Below are 18107 nucleotides of genomic sequence, written 5' to 3'. Positions count from 1 at the left end.
TTTAGTTAAGCAAGATCAAGCACGATGGTGCTGTAAATTTGTGGAGGTTAATCATCCGGTTGAGAACTCTGTCGGAAGAGCTGAAAGGAGTCATGTATCAGGTTATTCAAAGGAACAGATTTTTCTGTCACCCTGGCAATTTGCTGACGAGAATGAGGAAGTAAGATGGGATGGGCAGAAAAAATATTAGAGGCGCGCAAGAACATGCATTTGGTGACCAATCCGAGACTTTTTAATTGTTAGATTTTAATATCGACGTAAAGGACTATCCGCTGGTAATAAATTGGGGAGAGACCACGATACCTCCAGTTATATCTGGCCTTACCGCGGTGGAAATTCAAAAATCGTTTGATCAACATTCAACTTTGAAGTGAAATATTCCTTGTATTACGCATGGAGTCGAAAGATTCATGAAAGAGGTCAACCAAAATTTGTTGACAGCAGCAAAAGACAAGGAACGACACTAACATAAGATGTATGGAAAAGACTGGAAAGCAGATGATAGAGTAATTCTTTCATGGTAGTTCCTCTGCAGGTGATGCTGAAATATCAAGTATTAGTTAGACTAACGAAGAAAGATGCACTTGGTGTGAATTTTGGTGCATTTGGGGCATGGGGGAGGGGCGAGGCGAGCAGGGAGGGGATGCAGGTTCCCTCCGTCCAAAATCCATTTAGTCACAGTGTGTGGACATTACCGGAAGAGAAGCACATCTCCTAAGTTCGTACACCTTTCCAGTCACTCGAGAGGCCTCTTCGTAGGCTGCTTGCCTGCGTTCTTGGATCAAAAAATATTGCAAACAATACAACAATATTTCATCACTTCTCTAAAAAGTTGGATATGCGGATTTGTTTAACGCCAATGAGACACCGAAAGAGGTACAAGTCGTCACACTATGCATTCTTTTTTACCTTCTACCATCCACCAATTTATATTATCAAAGATGAGCTCCCTTCTACCAGCACACGCAGGATGAATTTTGCTGTATTCAGGGCATGGGATGGGGAGAGGCGAGTGGGGAGGGGATGGGAGCAGCCTGCTGTTCTTCTATCCACGATGCTGTGTGGAATATTTTCTTCAGGGACCCACGCTCAAATTTGCATTTTATGGCTTAACGGTGGCAGATAAGTCAAAATGCTCAAAATTTTTGCCCTGTAGTTCAGTAACTTGGCAAAATCTATTGGGAGTGGCCCAGAAATATCGAACTTTCCTATATTTTACTCTCCCCCACAAATGGAATTTGAGCAAGGGGCTGGGGTTCACCTAAAGGTCTCAAAATTTTCAGGCCTTAATTTTGATCAGTCCCAATACTTTTTTTCATTGGGCTAGATGTATTTGAAAAAAATCCATTTTTCCAATCCGCCCTGATGTACAGTCTCTCACATTGGTAATAAATGTCTCATGAATGTAATGGATTTTAAAGGGAAGTATTCCTTGTTACAGGAATTTCTACATTGGCAGCAAATCAGGCAATCAGCATCCCTGCATCATCCAGCAGTTAGTGATATTTTAATGAGGTTAACAGTTTTAAATAATGGAATGAGCAAAGGTAGTGTTCTCTTTTTCTCAGTTATCTGCCAACAATGTTGCCGTGATTTGCAGTGTTATTATGGCAGTCAGTTATAATGGGACCAAGAGAAATAATTAAAAAAGAAATCTAGGTTAGCAAAAATATGGTGAATATTGAAGACTTATTAACGATTGATCTCCCTTTAAATTCACCATAAATGGTAAAGTTTTAATATAATTTTTTACTAAAACTGTCTGGCTTTGAAATTGGTGAGTCTGAAGTTTTTTATCAAAATGACGAATTAAAATTGTGAAAATTTTAGTTACTGGTCACAGTCAAAAAATTTTTAACTAGAGGTTTTTCATTTCTCATTGATTTCACCATACTCATCTAGTGGTTGTGTGGCTAATGTAAAATTGAGTATGTACTATTTATGGTGAAATATCATGCAAATGTTCAACTTACAGAATGTACTGCTAGTGACGGTAACACTTCGTCTGATATTTTCTCATTCAGTTCAAACATCAGTCATTCAAAGTTCCTCTTCTGCAATTTCCAAATGCATATATATTGTTAAAAGAGCACCAAACTTACCCTGTAGATCTCTTTGAGTTTTATATTAACTGTTAATCTTTGCATGGGAGGAATTTTGAATTTTAAAAATGATTTGACCATTCATTTTCTTGTTTGAATTTTAAATCCAAGTTTTGGTTATGTTAATTTCATTGTAGGAATTGACTCAGTGGCTATTGTTGTAGGTGTAGATAATTTATGTGATATATATGAAGGACGTATGAGAAGAGCACACTTGTTTTTTGATAATGTCAAATAATCTAAACAATTTTGCCAAAGAAGAGAAATTGTTGATCGATTCTTAACTAATCGTGTTTTATCATTTTCTTGAGAGTTTTATTATGGGATGATGTCTCATAATTTTAAAAAATCAGGAAATAAATGGATGGAGTGGCTAATATTTGTGATTGTCCAGTGTTGTGTGTGTCATTCTTTAGGAATGGCCTTAAAATGCAATAGAAATTAAATCATATTTACACAAGCAACATTGGACCAAAACTCACATTGCTCTCACTTCACCCGTAAGCACATTTTCAATATTTTATATACATATATATATTATATATATTTGCATTGTTATGGCATGCAAACCTTACAAGTCCTCTTGTTTCTCTCTTCATATATAAATGTGTATAAATAGATGAGTATGTATAGAATTAGATTTTTATGTACATAATTTTAATAGCATGAATTTATGTGGCCGGTGATAGATGTGTCATACAATTATGTATTATTAAAATCAAATAGCAATTTACCTGTTGTTGCATGTACTTTAAATAGTTGTTGCCATGGTTACTGAGCTAATATTAGCTACCTGTTTTTATATGAAAAGAAGAAAAATAACAGTGTGTAACTTATCCAGATGTATGTCTTGAGTTTTGTATAAAATTTTGGGAGTGCTTAGATGTAGAACTTGTATATCAAATGGCATTGAAATTTTTATTTCAGAGACAAAAACTTCTTTGGCTAGGAGGTGAATGCAATGCCAGCTGCATATGCATCAATTGTTCTATCAAAAACTGTGCAATCGAATCAAATGCCTGTGCATTGGTGAATATTTTTAAGGCTGTATTTGCGTGCTTTAATTATTAGAACTTTTAAAACTTTTTAATTGGTCAGAACCATGATGGAGGTGAAGCATAAAGAATAAGTGTGTACTGTGTTTTTGTGTAAGTAAGTGTGTGAGTGACTGTGCTCGAGTGAAGAACTATAAGGTTTGATACCCATGCAGGAATAAGAACTGAAGACAGGGAACAGATACTGGATAAAATGAAACACGCTTCCTTAGTGTACAGAGGTCTCTTTAAATTCCAGCACACAAGTAACTGTTGCCAATAATAGTTGAAATGCACATTGTGAATTGATTACCATAATCTTTCAAATGTTTCACCCATGATAAATTTCAGGTGAACAAAATTATTTTAATAATTTATTTCTTAGGTGTGTTTGTTGTGTGATTTGCTGTAATTTAACCTTTTCGATGAAATAACCTGAAAATTGTACCTTAGTTTCCATGTTACAATTTGATTTAAAAAATTGTTTTGAAGACAATGAACTTTTGTCATAAATTTCATGGGTAAAGATAGATTTTATTGATTTGTGTTTGCCCTTGAGCACCCAAAAAACATAGGCCAAGAATTTGTTACAATGGTATTGATTAACACAGACAATCAGCCAAAAACTAGCAGCCCCAATCCTTGGCCATCTTCAAAAATATAAAAAAAACTTAAGGAATAATTCAACTGTACATATTATCGGTATGACATTGGTCCAATTTCTACAATTCATGCAAGTCACAAAACTATGAAAATAGTATTCTGTGGTACAAATTGATCTTCACGATGAAGTAATTAGTTGCATAGACAACCTGAAAGGGAAGGAGAAAAGAATGTAACCATTCCACATGAAGATATTCTAAATGCTTACCGGACAAATAATGTTAAGCAATGTTGATGTTGATCTCAGTGCTTCGAGGTAAAAAAAAATAGGAGACACACTGGCTAATTTGCCTGATGGCTGTATAAAAAAACCTTCTCTTTTGTGCTACCCAATCAGCACTTTCATGAACTAATTTGTTTTTTGCTTCAAAAAAGCTGTATTATTCATTTAATAAATACAAATTTTAAGTAACAATTGCTCTGATAGGTTTCATTTGACATTAATCATCAAAGGTGTGCAGTTAAACAAGATACATTCCAAAAATGAGAACAGCTAAAAATTCAATACAAGATAAAAGTTGAACCATTTCCCCAAAAAAAATACCTGTCACAGCAATAGAAGTATCAGCTTAATAGCATACTTGAGCATCATCATTTGCGTGCAAAATATATGTATCACATATAAGTCTTGGTAAGAGTGGCTCATCAAATTGTACTCGTTCTGATCGATACAATAAAAATAAACCTTTGAACCGAACCAGAGAATATATACCCATTTTTGCATGTATACTCATCGATTTTTGCCTCGTTAATGTCACCGAACAAAATGGATGCCACCAAACAAGTTATCATCATAAAATGAAACTGATCACTCATTTTCAAAGACCTTGGTGATGGGCAGTAACTGCCAATAAAGTGAATATGAAAACACTAGGAGAGATTAATATATCCTCCAGTATGGCATATAAGATAACTTTTAGTTACTCCAATAGGCAAGCTAACAACAAAAGGTAGTGTTCTCAACCAAGAATTTAAGTTATTCTTACTATGGCATTCCAAAAATAATACTCTCTATAATGGACTCTCAAAATACAATCAATTTATAGATTAACTAATTCAAAAACTTTTAATTTTATGCACATGTATCATCCAAAGTTCAATTACAAATGTTTTGTGAGCCTGCATAGTATGCCAATTTAATATAATTTTCAGGCAACAAAAAGGACAAGCCATGCCAAAAATTAGCCTCTTTAGTACTGCCAATCTGTAAAGTGACTCACGAAGAATGCAAGGGATTTTTACTCATTTGTACAATTTTAATTAGAATTTTCTAAAAATTTCAATATGAATCTGTTGAAGTTATTTTTTCCATTCGAACTTCTAATAAGTTAAGTTATCAATTAAAATATTCACCAATGCTGTTATCTCTGCTGTCCAACTTAAGAATACATATTCAAATTCAATATTTATTGAAAAATACCCAGGTGATAGATCAGCCTGTGGCATTCTTCGAACAGACCCCTTGAGCTGATCCATCGGCCAACAGGTACTAACTGGTTAAAGACTAAGGATGGAAGGAAACAATGATAGGAAGAAATAACACATGGAAGATCTGAGAGACAGCAGCAACACGCCAGAGAAATTACAGCGAAAGAAAGTGCGGTTAACATATGTAACTCAAACTAAGGATTTTAGAGATAGAAATAAGGCAATACTTAAATGCACGAGGGTTATGAAGGCAAGGAAGGTGGTGACAATGGACAACATCCCGTCTGAGCTTCTGAGGAATTAAGGGAAGGCTCAGAGGAGAGAGTTTTTCAAAATCGTCAGTAGGATAAATGAAGAGCGGTGTCGGCCAGTGTTTTGAGAAGATAGGCCTTATTTCACTGCCAAAAAAGAAGCATTTCAGGAGAAGGTTAAGCAAGGGGGGATCGATTTTTAAACCAGTGAGGTTCATCGACTATCAGGCATTGAATAGCCAGTAGGCAAAATGTTTACAGAAATTTGTGGATGCATTGGGTACATGGTGCAATAAATTAAGCAATAAGGTCATTCGATCGAGGGTGAAATTTTTTAGGCCAGATTCTAAGGAAACAAAAAAATGCTGAGACAGATTATATCAGTCATTAACTCAAGCCAGGGAAAAATGAAGAGGGTGACAGATGATGAAGACCATAGACAAGTAAACATACAGAAGATAACATAATGGTTGGAAAAAGTCAATAATATCATAAAAAACACAAATTCAAATAAAAAAACAGGATGCCAATGGGTGGAAGAACAGAAAAAACACGACAGTAAATACATACCCATTAGAAAGCAAGTTTCTAGTAAAAAGTAAACACTGATAATACTCACCAAGATAATCATCCATTAGAGTTCCAATAGCAAACTGGAAGACAATAAAAAAGATGATTAATAAATTGTAAAAATGTTTCATTATTTGGAAATGAAATGACAGCACACTGCTTACTATTCCTGAGGCATCAACACGAGTGCCAACTATCTTCAACCTGATTTCATCATCCTGCTGAATCACAACATCCTGGAGAGAAAGAAAGTTACACTTTCACATACAAATTTGAAATTGTAACATTGAGTAAATATTTGCACAACAATACGCAATGCTTTGCTCCCATATTAGATATTAAAATAGCCTGCATATTTTATTTCTCTTGTGCATAAAACTTAGCTGACAAATGAATCAAATAAGTTCGTCTCTTGAGTTTGACATTACAAAACAGCTTGAAGGTCACAACATGTAATCCATGTATTAAGAAGGAAAGATATATATGTTAAATTCTCAAAGCAAAACCAACTGACATCAATTCATCACATATAGTGGGTAAATATGAATGACTAGAAATTAGGCAGATATCAAAGATATGGATATTAGATCAAATACATGCATGCATAGAATTGAGATTTTAAAAAACATCAAAATTAACACAAATAATGATTTTAAAATAACACTGTGCCCCAGTCTAATTCAACAATGTAGCTTAGTTGTAACACATACATGATATGTATATAGGAGCTGTTCTTGTAAACAAATAACAAGAAGGTCATATTTCTGACAGGAAGGGAGTACTAAATAATACCACCAAGTAAAATAATACTTTTTGTATTCATGGTGAAACAAAAACCAAGTACATACTGTTCCACAAACTTTTTTATTTTCTGTTTACAAGTTTCAACTGCTATTATGCAACAGTGTCATTATCAAGACAAACACTCTGTTTGTCTTGATAATGACACTACAAACACTCTGTTTGTCTTGATAATGACACTACAGCCGTTGAAACTTGTCAACAGAAAATAAAAAGGTTTGTGGTTGGTTTTTCTTTCACCATGAATATTTCATCGTTCCACCCAGTAACGCCCAAATCAGTTGATTTTATACATTTTGAAATTACTCTTGTTGATTCCAATGCTCTTGAAGCCCAAGTGTATGAAGGGGCAAATAGTCTTTTCCTCAGATAAAAGTATGAATTTACTTACATGGATTAATATGGTAAGACTTTTGAATACCTATTAAGGCGGGGAAAGAGGTTTCGATTTAAAAAATGAAATGCTTCCATTATGAGGCAAATAGCTGAGATGTACACACCACTTCTCAGGAATGAAAACTCAGCCATTATCATTCCCAGTTTCATGCAAATCCCCCATGTGTGTCTGTTAGTACCCTGAAAGAAATTCAGGGGCAAGAAATAGAAAAATATACTCACTTCTTCCTTGGATTTATAGCAAGGAGGATTAGAATTAGGGCAGAATTCCATGTCTGCGGGAATGGACTGTAATGAAAAGAAATCACAGATATACAGAACACCATATAAGTAGATAAAGCACACCATATAAGAATTTTATACAAAATTTTAGAGGAAAAAAAAAAGATCCAGAGACATGGTTTCATGATGCCTGACCTTCGTTTGGCACAATAATTAGTAAAACATCAAACAACTCTGTCACGTAAAATTATTGATAGTTGATCAACAATTCGCTAAAGGGACAAAGACTACACTTATGCTAATATTTTGAACTTTTACTGGGCTGTTGTTCACCATTATGTAATCACATAAATAAATACGCAAATAATAAAGACTAAATACTATATGTACTGGTTATAACTACAGTTGAAATAAATTCCACAATGGCTAGTGCCAAATGTCCCCTATGATGCATGAGGATAAGCCTACTGGCCAGAAAAACAAATATGTATGTACCTATATTTATACATAAAGTCCATCAATCACATGACCATTATCCAAAAAATTAAACTTAATTAACTCATGTCCCTTTATATGAAACGAGCTGTGATGGGAATTTGAAATTACAATAGTCAGTAATTGACAGCTGAATCATATCTAATTTTGACACTAATAATTTCACATCTCAAGGCTAGATGTCTCACTTCATCTAAAACATCCTGATTGCCCCTCACCACAATTGTGGCATTTCCAATGTCCAGCTTTAGCAATACATTTTATGTATTCTATCAATATCCCATATAGATGAGACTAACAACTGAAAAGTATTTTTTACAGTACAATCACTAATTGATTGGTTCTTCACTGCTGTTTCCCCAGTTTTTAAAGACAAACTACAAATGTAACACCTTCGAACTGGATTGGTGTAACACAGCCCAGAGAAAAATGCCAAACTTGCAAAGTTATACTTGTAAGTAATGTCATGCATTCATACAGGCACAAATAGGGTGGTTTCCTATAATTTTTTAATTGCCTAAATCGAAAGATTATTACTCCTGGAGTACGTATTTCACGCATTATGATTTTTAAATGACGATATCTATTTTTTGCAATAAAATGAAAAGTGAAAATTTTCAAGTGCGCGAAAATGCGACGAGTAAGTATCAATGCCGGGAAATCTCTCCGTGTGACGTATTTCTCGTTCCCGCTGCCGCCCTGTGAGGTGACTGAGAGGGAGGCTTGAGCGCTGATACGACGCAGGCTGCTAGCGGGTAGCTAGGTACCCTGCTAGCTGGTAGCGCTTGGCTTAAATAAGGATTATTAACACCTCATCAAACGAAGAAAACTTTCTGACCTTGGCCAGTTTTAATAAGTGATTATTAAGACATGTTTCCCTGAGCTCTGCGCCTCATGCATGCATTGGTAACCTCAGACGATGTATAACTCCTATCTACTCGTATAGAAACTAGATCCCTGTGACGTCACGCGGAGTGGCATTGCATGGGCGCCAATCTGGCCTTTTTCAAATGAGGATAAAAATGGACCATTGTCATTCCTCTAAACCGGTATTTCTAAAACGAAATAATTTGTATATTATGAATACACTAATGGTGGGTAACGAATCGCAATCAATCCCTTTCGTTTTCTTTGATAAAGGAAACTAACCTATTGTGCATATTTTCTCTAATGACCTTTGACCCCCATTATGACTTTCAGAGGTCAAAAAAATCTGTTATATGTATCTATGGACTGAAAAACCAACTTTGGCACCCTTCAAAACCTATGGTTCGACACGTTGGTTGTCATGATGGCCTGACTTTTAACTCTATGATATTTGATCCTAATTGTGACCCTCGGAGATCAATTAGTGAATAATACGGGTATTTGGACAATACCAATGACTTGGGTACCCTATAAAACCCATGGATCGACACCGTTGTTGGTATGCTATTCCTTTTGCCACCCTTATGACCTTGACGGTGACCTTACTGGGTCAACGGTTGAATTTTCGTAAATAAAAGTGTTATTTTCGGGTTTCTCCTGTCCAAAAACCTATGAATTGACATCTTGGTCAGTGAAATTCAGACTTTTTTCTATCTCGATTTTTTTAACATTGAAACCCCATAAGGCAAATTCAAATTTTTGGCTTGGACCCACATTGTGAGGTCAAAAGGTTAAAATTGTAAAATTTTGCTTACACTCAACAAAACTTAGGACCTTTCCCCATAAGTGTGCCAATTTTCATGAATATTGCTCGATGCAAAGTTACTAAAATTACAGGTCAAAAATGACGCACAACCCTTGGGACAGTCTGTACAATTATTATGTCATCAGCATTCGATTTCATCAACTAAGTGAGACTCTCAACCACCTCCAATTCACCTAAACTTTAAACAACCCTCCCAATAAATAAACCTTTTTTTACCAACACCCTCAAACCCACCCCAAGCTTAGATGACTCTCAACCTCCACGTCAGAATGCAAGAATAAGACACATAATTGCTAACTGCTTGTTCATTCATTCATACATTGTTGCTTGCTTAGGCTGTCAAAGAATTTAAGATATCAAAATCCCACATTGAAATAAATATTATTAACGCATCAATTATTAAAAGATGTCAAATTACAATACTCTTGACCAAATCTTGTAAAAAAATATGAAATACACGATAATTTAAAATAAACTGGCAAAAACCCTACTTTAATCTATTAACACCCATCATAAAGATTATACGCATTTCAAACCTTTACAAATTACAAACAAGGCAGAAAATTGACTATCCTGATGGCCTGTCTTAAGGATAAAAATCTTAATTGAAATGAGTATTGCCTGCTATCATTTCAAATAAGGTCTATAAGAGAGGAAGAGAGTTTGTAATTTTGATTTTTTTTAATGAACTTAATGGAATACATCCCTTGCCCTCTTATACTTAGGTAGATTCCTGTTAACCCGACTGATAATATAAAATATTTTAACATGAGAACAATTAGTATATTTACTTACGTGATGAGATATAAAACATGAAAGTGGTCCAATTTCGGCGAACATCCCAACCTGAAATGCGAAACATAAAATTGTATTAGCACACGACTCCCTGGGAAACATTATTACAATATTGATAAAATAAAACAGCATTTCAATATTTCTATTTGACTAATATATTGAAACGCCCAATACACACGGGGGATATGACTTTGAAGCGCATTCATTACTTTAAGAACAACATGATTTTTCTTATATATATATGATGAAATTCTTCAATTTTATCGATGAGTATGTTTAGTTCATTTCCCAGTATGTGTTTCACAGCAATTACCTTGTTTACTTGGGTAACCACAGCGTCCAAAACCTCTCCTTTAAAAGGCCGGAACACGATGGCTTTGTACTTCACCGGATAGACCACAAATCCTTGACCGGGCTGTATAATACCTGCCCCTATATTGTCAATCGTTGTCACCGCAATGACGAAGCCATACCTGAAAGAATAGGAGAAGGTATTACATCTTAACTATCGTGCCACTTAAAATTAGGACCACACAGCTGAGTACGAATTGTATCGCTCCTTTTCCAGCTTAAAAAATACGAAATATGTACTTACTTTCCAGTGCAAGTACCTTCAACTTCAGTGTACAATTTTTGCCTCACAGTTTCCAAAAGTTGTGGTCCGAAGTACCGAGGATGAAGAAGGATTTCATGCTCTAAAGATATCTACAAAAAGCTCATTAGTGTACGTTATACCATAGGAAAAACCAAAGAACAAATTCAACCAGCACTTACATGGTAAAACATGGTTTCAATGAAAATATTCGGTCAAGTTTCACTCATAATAAGCCAAAAAATGTTACCGAACCAGATTCGTGACAATCAAAACAACTTTGTGCCGCAAGCGCCGCAAGCGGATTTATCTGGATTTATCGACCGTCATTTCAGCCAGCTGAATTGCGAAAATGAGCGAAGAAAAGATGACAACAGCGTGGCGGTGTGTCCTTTGGCTGTGAGCGGGAAATTTTAGAATCTAGAAAATATTGAATTCAAACTCTTTAATGATGATAGTATGCCTCGCTGTTGTATGAATGTGCAATGTGTAAATGGAAGACTTGAATATTGACCGTCGGATAAAAGAGAGTCTAGAGGAAGGTATTATTCATCATTCTTTTTCATTGATTCCTCTTCAGGTGTGATGGAGAATAATTCTCTAAAATACTTTGTTTTCTTTATAGCGGGAATAGAAAGTGTTAAATCCATACTAGCAGCCTCTGAAACAGATTTTTTAACATCTGCAAATCTATCACTAAGCGACATAAGGCAGTTGCGTTTAGCTGTATCAGCACATGCCCACTATCCAAAAAGAGTATTTACCTTGTTAAGCCATGAGCCCTCGGCACCCAGATGGTGGGGAAGACGTTTGTCTGTTGGTTGTCCGGTGTTAGATCTATTTTTAAGAGGTGGGATAGCCAGAAGTGGAGTAGTAGAACTGTGCGGAGGCAGTGGTTCTGGTAAAACCCAGTTCTGTTTGCAAGTAGCCCTTGCTGCACAAATTCCATCTCTTCAGAGGACTTCGTCACCATTAGGTGAGTGTTCAATCAAACATAGTGATTTTTAATTTGTTATAGTATCAGCTGCCAGAATTTGTCTTCAGGGCTATAAATTCATATGTTTATATAATGCATATTTCCGCTCTTCGCGAGGAAGGAGAGACCGGAGTTAAATGGTCATGCCATATTTTCCTCGGAATTTTAACTCTTGGGTTGTCGAAATTGAAGAAATGTTTGCACTTCGAGAGGACCGCCTCACGATTGAAGACTTATACATAAATATTTAAGCGACGGACATTAACCTGGCTTGCTGGAAAGGAGTGTATTATTGTAATTGTATTTCAATAAAATTTTAAATCGTGGCCTCATACACGTTGACTAACTGTAATTAATCACACCTCCACCTATAAGGCCATGAGCTTTAGACAGAAGTGACCGTGAAGTAAGGGAGAGGGGTGGACCAGATGGAAAATGAAGAAATATTAACATTATATTATTTCATATGATATATGTGATCTTTGGTAGTTTCTGCGATGACTTTATGGATAGAAAAAACAAAGATTACATATAAAAGCCTTGATCTGAATTACGTAGACGTTTTTCATTCTATCAAATGAAACAATATAATCAGTGATTGTTATACTGTGAAAATGTCAATGTACTTATGAAACTGTTTGTCATTTTATTTGCTAGGGACAATATTCATTTGCACGGAAGATCCCTTCCCGTCACAGAGGTTAAGACAGTTGATGAAAATATTTCCTGAGAGATATCCTGAAGTTGGTGGAATGGCTCTTGGCGATAACATATTTGTGGAACATATAGCAGATGTGGTAAGTGTCTTTATGTCAGTTTTCATATTTATGGCAGACCAGAAAGTAGCAGTGAAAATATGCAATGGAGCTCAATTACAATTACAGTGGAAATTTTTTACTTATTAAATCACAAATAATAAGGGATGGTTCCATGGAAGTATAGGGTGTTCCAACTTTATAATCTCTGTGCACCTATATATGCTTCACATTAAAACATGTAATGTAGAATATTGCTAATGTTTATATTGCACATGCAGAAAAGTTAAGTATGGCCATCAGCATGATATAAATTAGCTTTATTATTGAAGTATTGATTTGAAGGTGTATGGAGTATTACTTGGATGACAAAATTATCTGACCAGTTCATTTTTTTATTGTGCCCTTTTATTGTATTGTTTTCTTTGATAGAAAATATTATTTCAAATCAGCGGTTTAGTACTTACCGTAATTATTTGTGTGAGATCTCACAATCTGTAAGAGATAATCATCTATTTGAAGTCAAGTGAATTTTTAAAATAGGAAACCTCCCTATCATTTCATTACTTGAACAGTATATAAACTAGGGATGGACGGATCCAGGATTTTTTTCGGATCCGGATCGGATCCTTGATTTTCGGAGCCGGATCTTTCGGATCGGATATTTTTGGATCCAAATGCATTTTCAAATTCCTGCTATTAAACGAAGTAATCATTCAAGTTTATTCTGAGTGCATACAATCAAATAATACTTTTTAGATTTTCATACACATTTTAATATTTTTATAAATTAAAAATCATTTTTATAAGCTTTCAAGTTGTTTTTTTAAAGACATCTTTACATGCTCAGGACTTAAACTGTTACGCTTAGGTTTGGAAATGAAAATAGGAAAAATCTTCGCATAAATCACTGACCAGTGGCGTAGCAAGAGCAGGAATTCCGTGGGGTCCTGACCCCCCGAAATAGAAAAACACATATACTTTCCTTCATAAAAGGAATCAAAATATTGAAAAATCATGAATCTAAAATAGATTTCTTTGAAAAATGAAGTTTTTTTGATTATGAAGGGTGTTACAATTAGTTTAAAACCCTTTACTTTGTACACTATTGTTTAAAAATCCCTCCCCCTGGTTGTTTGGATCCCCCCAAATGAAATTCATGGCTACCCCACTGCCATTGACTGAATTCAAATTTTCGACATGGACGTTTCCCCCGAATTTTGTCTCTTTCTCATCGCGTACCGACTTGTGTTTCACCCGAACATGCTTCAGTATGGTGAGGTGAATTAAGCACTTCCTCTCGATAATTTCACACCACAGTGCATGCACATGGCATGCATTGGTTTTCCTAATCTCAATAGAAGTGTTTCTACTCAATGAAAGACATTTTTATCAGTATATCATTAAATGAAATTGTAACCGCGCAATCAGCAACATAATTAACAGTATTTAATACAGCATTAACGTCACGTGCGTCGAAGTGCTCGACCGATCAGCATGAGGAAGGGGTGGGTAGCAGAAGCGCGTAAAGGAGAGGTGGAGGGGAAGGAGCCCGCTCTCTCCGTATTTCAAGCAACGAGGCTACAAATGAGGGAGTCAAGGACGAACAAGTCAGATCTTGCTTCAGTGACGTTACCTTCAAAGCGAAGCCTGGCGCGCTGAGTGATATATGCAGTTGGCATTTCCAATCCTTCTTGGAGGGGTTAATGGTGCACTTGTTTCTTTGAAAATTGTGCTATTTGGAAAATGTTGCATATTAGTATAGTCTACTTGTAAATGGAAAACTTTGCGGCAAACAATTAGAGCTGAAGAAAGTAAAATATTGTCAGAAATGCGTCGAGTTTGGTCTAATTCTTTTTTAAATCTCGTGCATGTCATCTAATGGCCCGATCCCCCTCAAAAATTCGTTATAGGTGTGAGGAAAAAATGTGCCAGGCTTGTCGATTTTCTCCAGAGTGTCCAGATATCAAGATTCGAGTTATGAATGTTAATGTTGATCATATGACTCTTCTAAAATGCTTAAAAAACTTAAAACTCACTATGTACTTTGAAAATTTCGCGGGGCATGATCTCCGGTTTGGGCCCCCCCAATATTTTTTGTAAGTCGGCATTCCTGGATGTCAAGTATTTACCTATTTTAATGATTGCATGGAAAAATGTACTTACAAGTGATCTTGTTTGTTAACGAATTCATCTTTTAGTCAGTTAATCTAAATATTGTTCCTTTTCATTTAGGCTTCGCTGAAAGAATGCCTTCAAGTTAGAATTCCTCATCTTCTGCGAACTTCACCCCTTTCATTTGGCCTTATAGTATTGGACAGTATTGCTGGGGTGTTCCGCGGTAGCTGTGAGTATGACGGCAATGAAGCCAAGGAGGAGCAGGGAAAAAGCATCCATAGTAACATTCTCTCCAGAGCTAAAGATTTAAAGGAAATTGGTGGTGAACTACATAGTTTGTCAAGTTCTCATGGGTTATCCGTCATTTGTGTGAATCAGGTCAGTACTCAGAGTATTTTGTCCCTTATTGCAAATTTATTTTTTATTTAACTTTGATTTCTTCTGCAAATTAAAGTTAGAGCTTACTTGATATTGTAAGAGTTGTTTGTTTATAGGTTGATTATTTTATTTGTAAGACATGTTTAGATTATTTATTTTTTATTTATTTATTTATCACATCCCCCGTAAACAGCACATAACAGCCTTTTACAACGAGGGTTTAATATTAACAAAGCACAACACAAACATCCATGCCCTGGATAGGGATCACCTACCCAGGCGGGATTCGAACCCACGACCTATGGTTTGGCAGGCGAGGACTTTACCCCTCCGCCACCGAGGCCGGCTTAGAAAGTCTTGAGCTCAGTTTGTCTCTCAATTATCTATATTAATGAAACCAAGTAGCGTCTTCTGCAAACTTTCATACTCCATATTGAAACAGTATCAGCAGTGCTGGGCATTAATGATAATACTTTTATTTTATATGTGAATTTTGTTCTTGGATTGTTGGATCGTTCATACTGTATTTCTCCGAATATAGTCCCCCTCTGAATATAGTCCCCCCCCTAATTTTGAGTCTTGAGTTTCGGGAAAAAAATTTAAAAAATGGGTTTGAATGTAGTGCCCCCCTTAACTTTTATCACTGGCATTTTTGGAAAAAATGGGGGGACTATATTCAGACACATACAGTATTTGTTCTTGCGCACCTAATTTTTTTTCCTTTTTCTGCTGCGTGGAGGATTTTTGAGTGAAAATTGTTGTTGCTGTGATACATCTCTATTTAACAATTGGCTAACGTGGAGGTTGTGATGCCCATTTCCTTGTTTTTCAGTGTTTTTTTGTTTTCATTCTTATGGTAAATGCAAATTTTTACCTCATATGAGGTGCTACAATTACTCATTTCTTCATAGACTCCACGCTTTATTTTATCCTAACTTATGTATCTTTGTTTATGCATATGAATTTTGACAGTTATGTGGATGCTTAAAAAAATACCTTAAAATTGTACTTCTGGATCATATTTGTGGTTTTATGCCAGAAGTACCACATTTGACGGCATACAAGACACTCCCTCATTTCAGTATAGCACACACAATAAAAAAAGATTGTGCAAAAGCTTAACACCCAAACTGCTTATACAATCTTATAAATGGAAGCAAGGTATCAAACAAGCTTGATTAAGTATTTATATGATCTAGCTCGTTCCATATCTTGCTCCCAAATTGCTTAGATATCACAGAAATGAGAAAAATGTTATCAATATATAATAGCATTAATAATAAATGACTACACATAATTGCAATGAGCTTAATAATATAATTAGCAATGATAACTACAACGTTCTATAGTTGAATTATAAGCATGTACATACATATTAGGAAATACAAGGGAGTTTGTACTGAACATTAACCCATATTGGTCAAGCCTTCACATGTAAGACACAAGTGGTTTTTTTGATATGTGTCTTATATATGCCGTCAAATACCGTAATTGTAAAATGGGATTTTACTAACATTTCATCCATTATTGCTGTCCTGTGGAAGGAGAGTACTGCAATACTTCATTAAAATTTTTGTGGATGCTCTTCATGTTTGATAAAAACTTTCTTACTCCCAAGTCTCCTCCATATCCATTACCCCTCCATTCTGCCCCATGCATAATATTATATTAATATTGAATAATTTGTATCTTAATTACATCTGGGATGAATTGTACCCTTCTCTGATCTTAATCACCACTGCCTGTGTGAAATTGGCATAGTATGAAGTACCCAAATATTTCCCACGTAAAATTATTGGGTGGTACCCAATTTTTTATTTGTGAGGCTGAAGAAATATCTGTTTTATTTCATTGCTATTCATCACATATGTGAAACTTGTATGATAATAAGAAATGTACTATGCAATCAAACATATTTATAGGTTTCAGATGCAATGGATAATGTCCAAGGCTTTGGATTAGAAAAGAAAATACCTGCCCTTGGATTATCTTGGGCTAATATGGTAACCACACGCATCATGGCCTCCAGGAGCCAGACCTACATGAGCTTAGAAAAAAATGGTGATGGAAGGACTCTCATTAGGGAATTAGAAGTCATATTTTCTCCAGAACTTCCCCCAAGTAAATGCCAATTTGCTGTTCTACAGTCTGGAGTTGAAGGAATACCGTAAACTCAATTTAAAAATTTTTTTAATGCTGATTGCTCATCAACACACATGTATGTATTCTATATTATTTAATGTTTGCTTTTAGTGATATTTTTACATTTTATATAGTTTATTTATTAAGTTATGAAAAGGTTTTAATACATTTTAAATTATATTGTAATGGATGGTACATGTGATTGATTCAATGGCCAAATCATTTAATCCTGGTGATTTTTAATTGTTTTTAAGATGATTAAAGCAATGAGATCTTTTACACATTTTTATTCTTTATAAATGTTAACAATAAGTTTTAAGCAATGTAATCTTCTGTAAATTGGGATACGTACGACACTTGTATTTCTAGGACTGTTGATTTTATCGTGGACTACCTGGAGGCATTGAGTTAATTCCTCCACATTCATGAATAGCTAGTTATGTATACCTAAAACGACTATCATTTCCTTGGATGAAAAATTCTCTTGAGTGACAAAGTGAAAGGTAAAGGAATGTATCTTTCTAGGTTATGTTTTCAAAGGAACAGTTGCTATTGATGAATGGCTTTTTCAATTTTAAAATCTAGGAAAAGTCTGAAATTTAAATACTTCATATTCCTGATTATCCGGCGTAATGATGGGGAGAGACGGCACGAATAATCGGAAAACATGGATAACCCAAACTTTCACTTTAACGT

At 35.2% G+C, this 18107-nt stretch overlaps 3 protein-coding genes across 3 annotated transcripts in view; 2 read left to right on the top strand and 1 right to left on the bottom strand.

The window, feature by feature from the left end:
* The window catches only part of LOC124158125, a 59695-nt gene extending 56006 nt beyond the window's left edge, over nt 1-3689 (top strand). Inside the window, exon 24 of the mRNA XM_046533308.1 lies at nt 1442-3689. Within this exon, the coding sequence (XP_046389264.1) occupies nt 1442-1500 (59 nt within the window). The 3' untranslated portion in view covers nt 1501-3689. The remainder of the gene's footprint in view (nt 1-1441) is intronic.
* On the bottom strand, nt 3650-11368 carry LOC124157388 (DNA-directed RNA polymerase II subunit RPB7). The gene is made up of 8 exons (XM_046532065.1): nt 11225-11368; nt 11046-11155; nt 10764-10923; nt 10451-10501; nt 7468-7533; nt 6213-6284; nt 6098-6131; nt 3650-3948 (listed from the first exon to the last, which is right to left on the bottom strand). Exons 1-8 carry the CDS (start codon nt 11234-11236, stop codon nt 3932-3934), a joined length of 522 nt encoding a protein of 173 aa, XP_046388021.1. The 5' UTR covers nt 11237-11368; the 3' UTR covers nt 3650-3931.
* A 56-nt stretch (nt 11369-11424) lies between these two features.
* LOC124157387 (DNA repair protein XRCC3) lies at nt 11425-17688 on the top strand. The gene is made up of 5 exons (XM_046532064.1): nt 11425-11584; nt 11668-12018; nt 12676-12815; nt 15009-15269; nt 17192-17688. Exons 1-5 carry the CDS (start codon nt 11536-11538, stop codon nt 17438-17440), a joined length of 1050 nt encoding a protein of 349 aa, XP_046388020.1. The 5' UTR covers nt 11425-11535; the 3' UTR covers nt 17441-17688.
* The last annotated feature ends 419 nt before the right edge of the window (nt 17689-18107 follow it).

This window comes from Ischnura elegans, chromosome 4 (assembly GCF_921293095.1).
Source record: "Ischnura elegans chromosome 4, ioIscEleg1.1, whole genome shotgun sequence".
Taxonomy (NCBI): Eukaryota; Metazoa; Arthropoda; class Insecta; order Odonata; family Coenagrionidae; genus Ischnura; species Ischnura elegans.
This window is presented reverse-complemented; position numbering and strand designations above follow the sequence as displayed.

What these genes read in the sequence shown, in the direction of transcription:
- LOC124157388 (XM_046532065.1), bottom strand. An exon ending in GAAGGTACTTGCACTGGAAA is followed by an intron (nt 10,924 to 11,045) that starts GTAAGTACATAT and finishes CTATTCTTTCAG; the next exon opens with GTATGGCTTCGTCATTGCGG. An exon ending in CATGTTTTATATCTCATCAC is followed by an intron (nt 7,534 to 10,450) that starts GTAAGTAAATAT and finishes TTTTCATTACAG; the next exon opens with TCCATTCCCGCAGACATGGA.
- LOC124157387 (XM_046532064.1), top strand. Translation starts at nt 11,536, where the DNA reads ATGGAAGACTTGAATATTGACCGTCGGATAAAAGAGAGTCTAGAGGAA. An exon ending in AAAAGAGAGTCTAGAGGAAG is followed by an intron (nt 11,585 to 11,667) that starts GTATTATTCATC and finishes TTTTCTTTATAG; the next exon opens with CGGGAATAGAAAGTGTTAAA. An exon ending in CCGTCATTTGTGTGAATCAG is followed by an intron (nt 15,270 to 17,191) that starts GTCAGTACTCAG and finishes ACATATTTATAG; the next exon opens with GTTTCAGATGCAATGGATAA.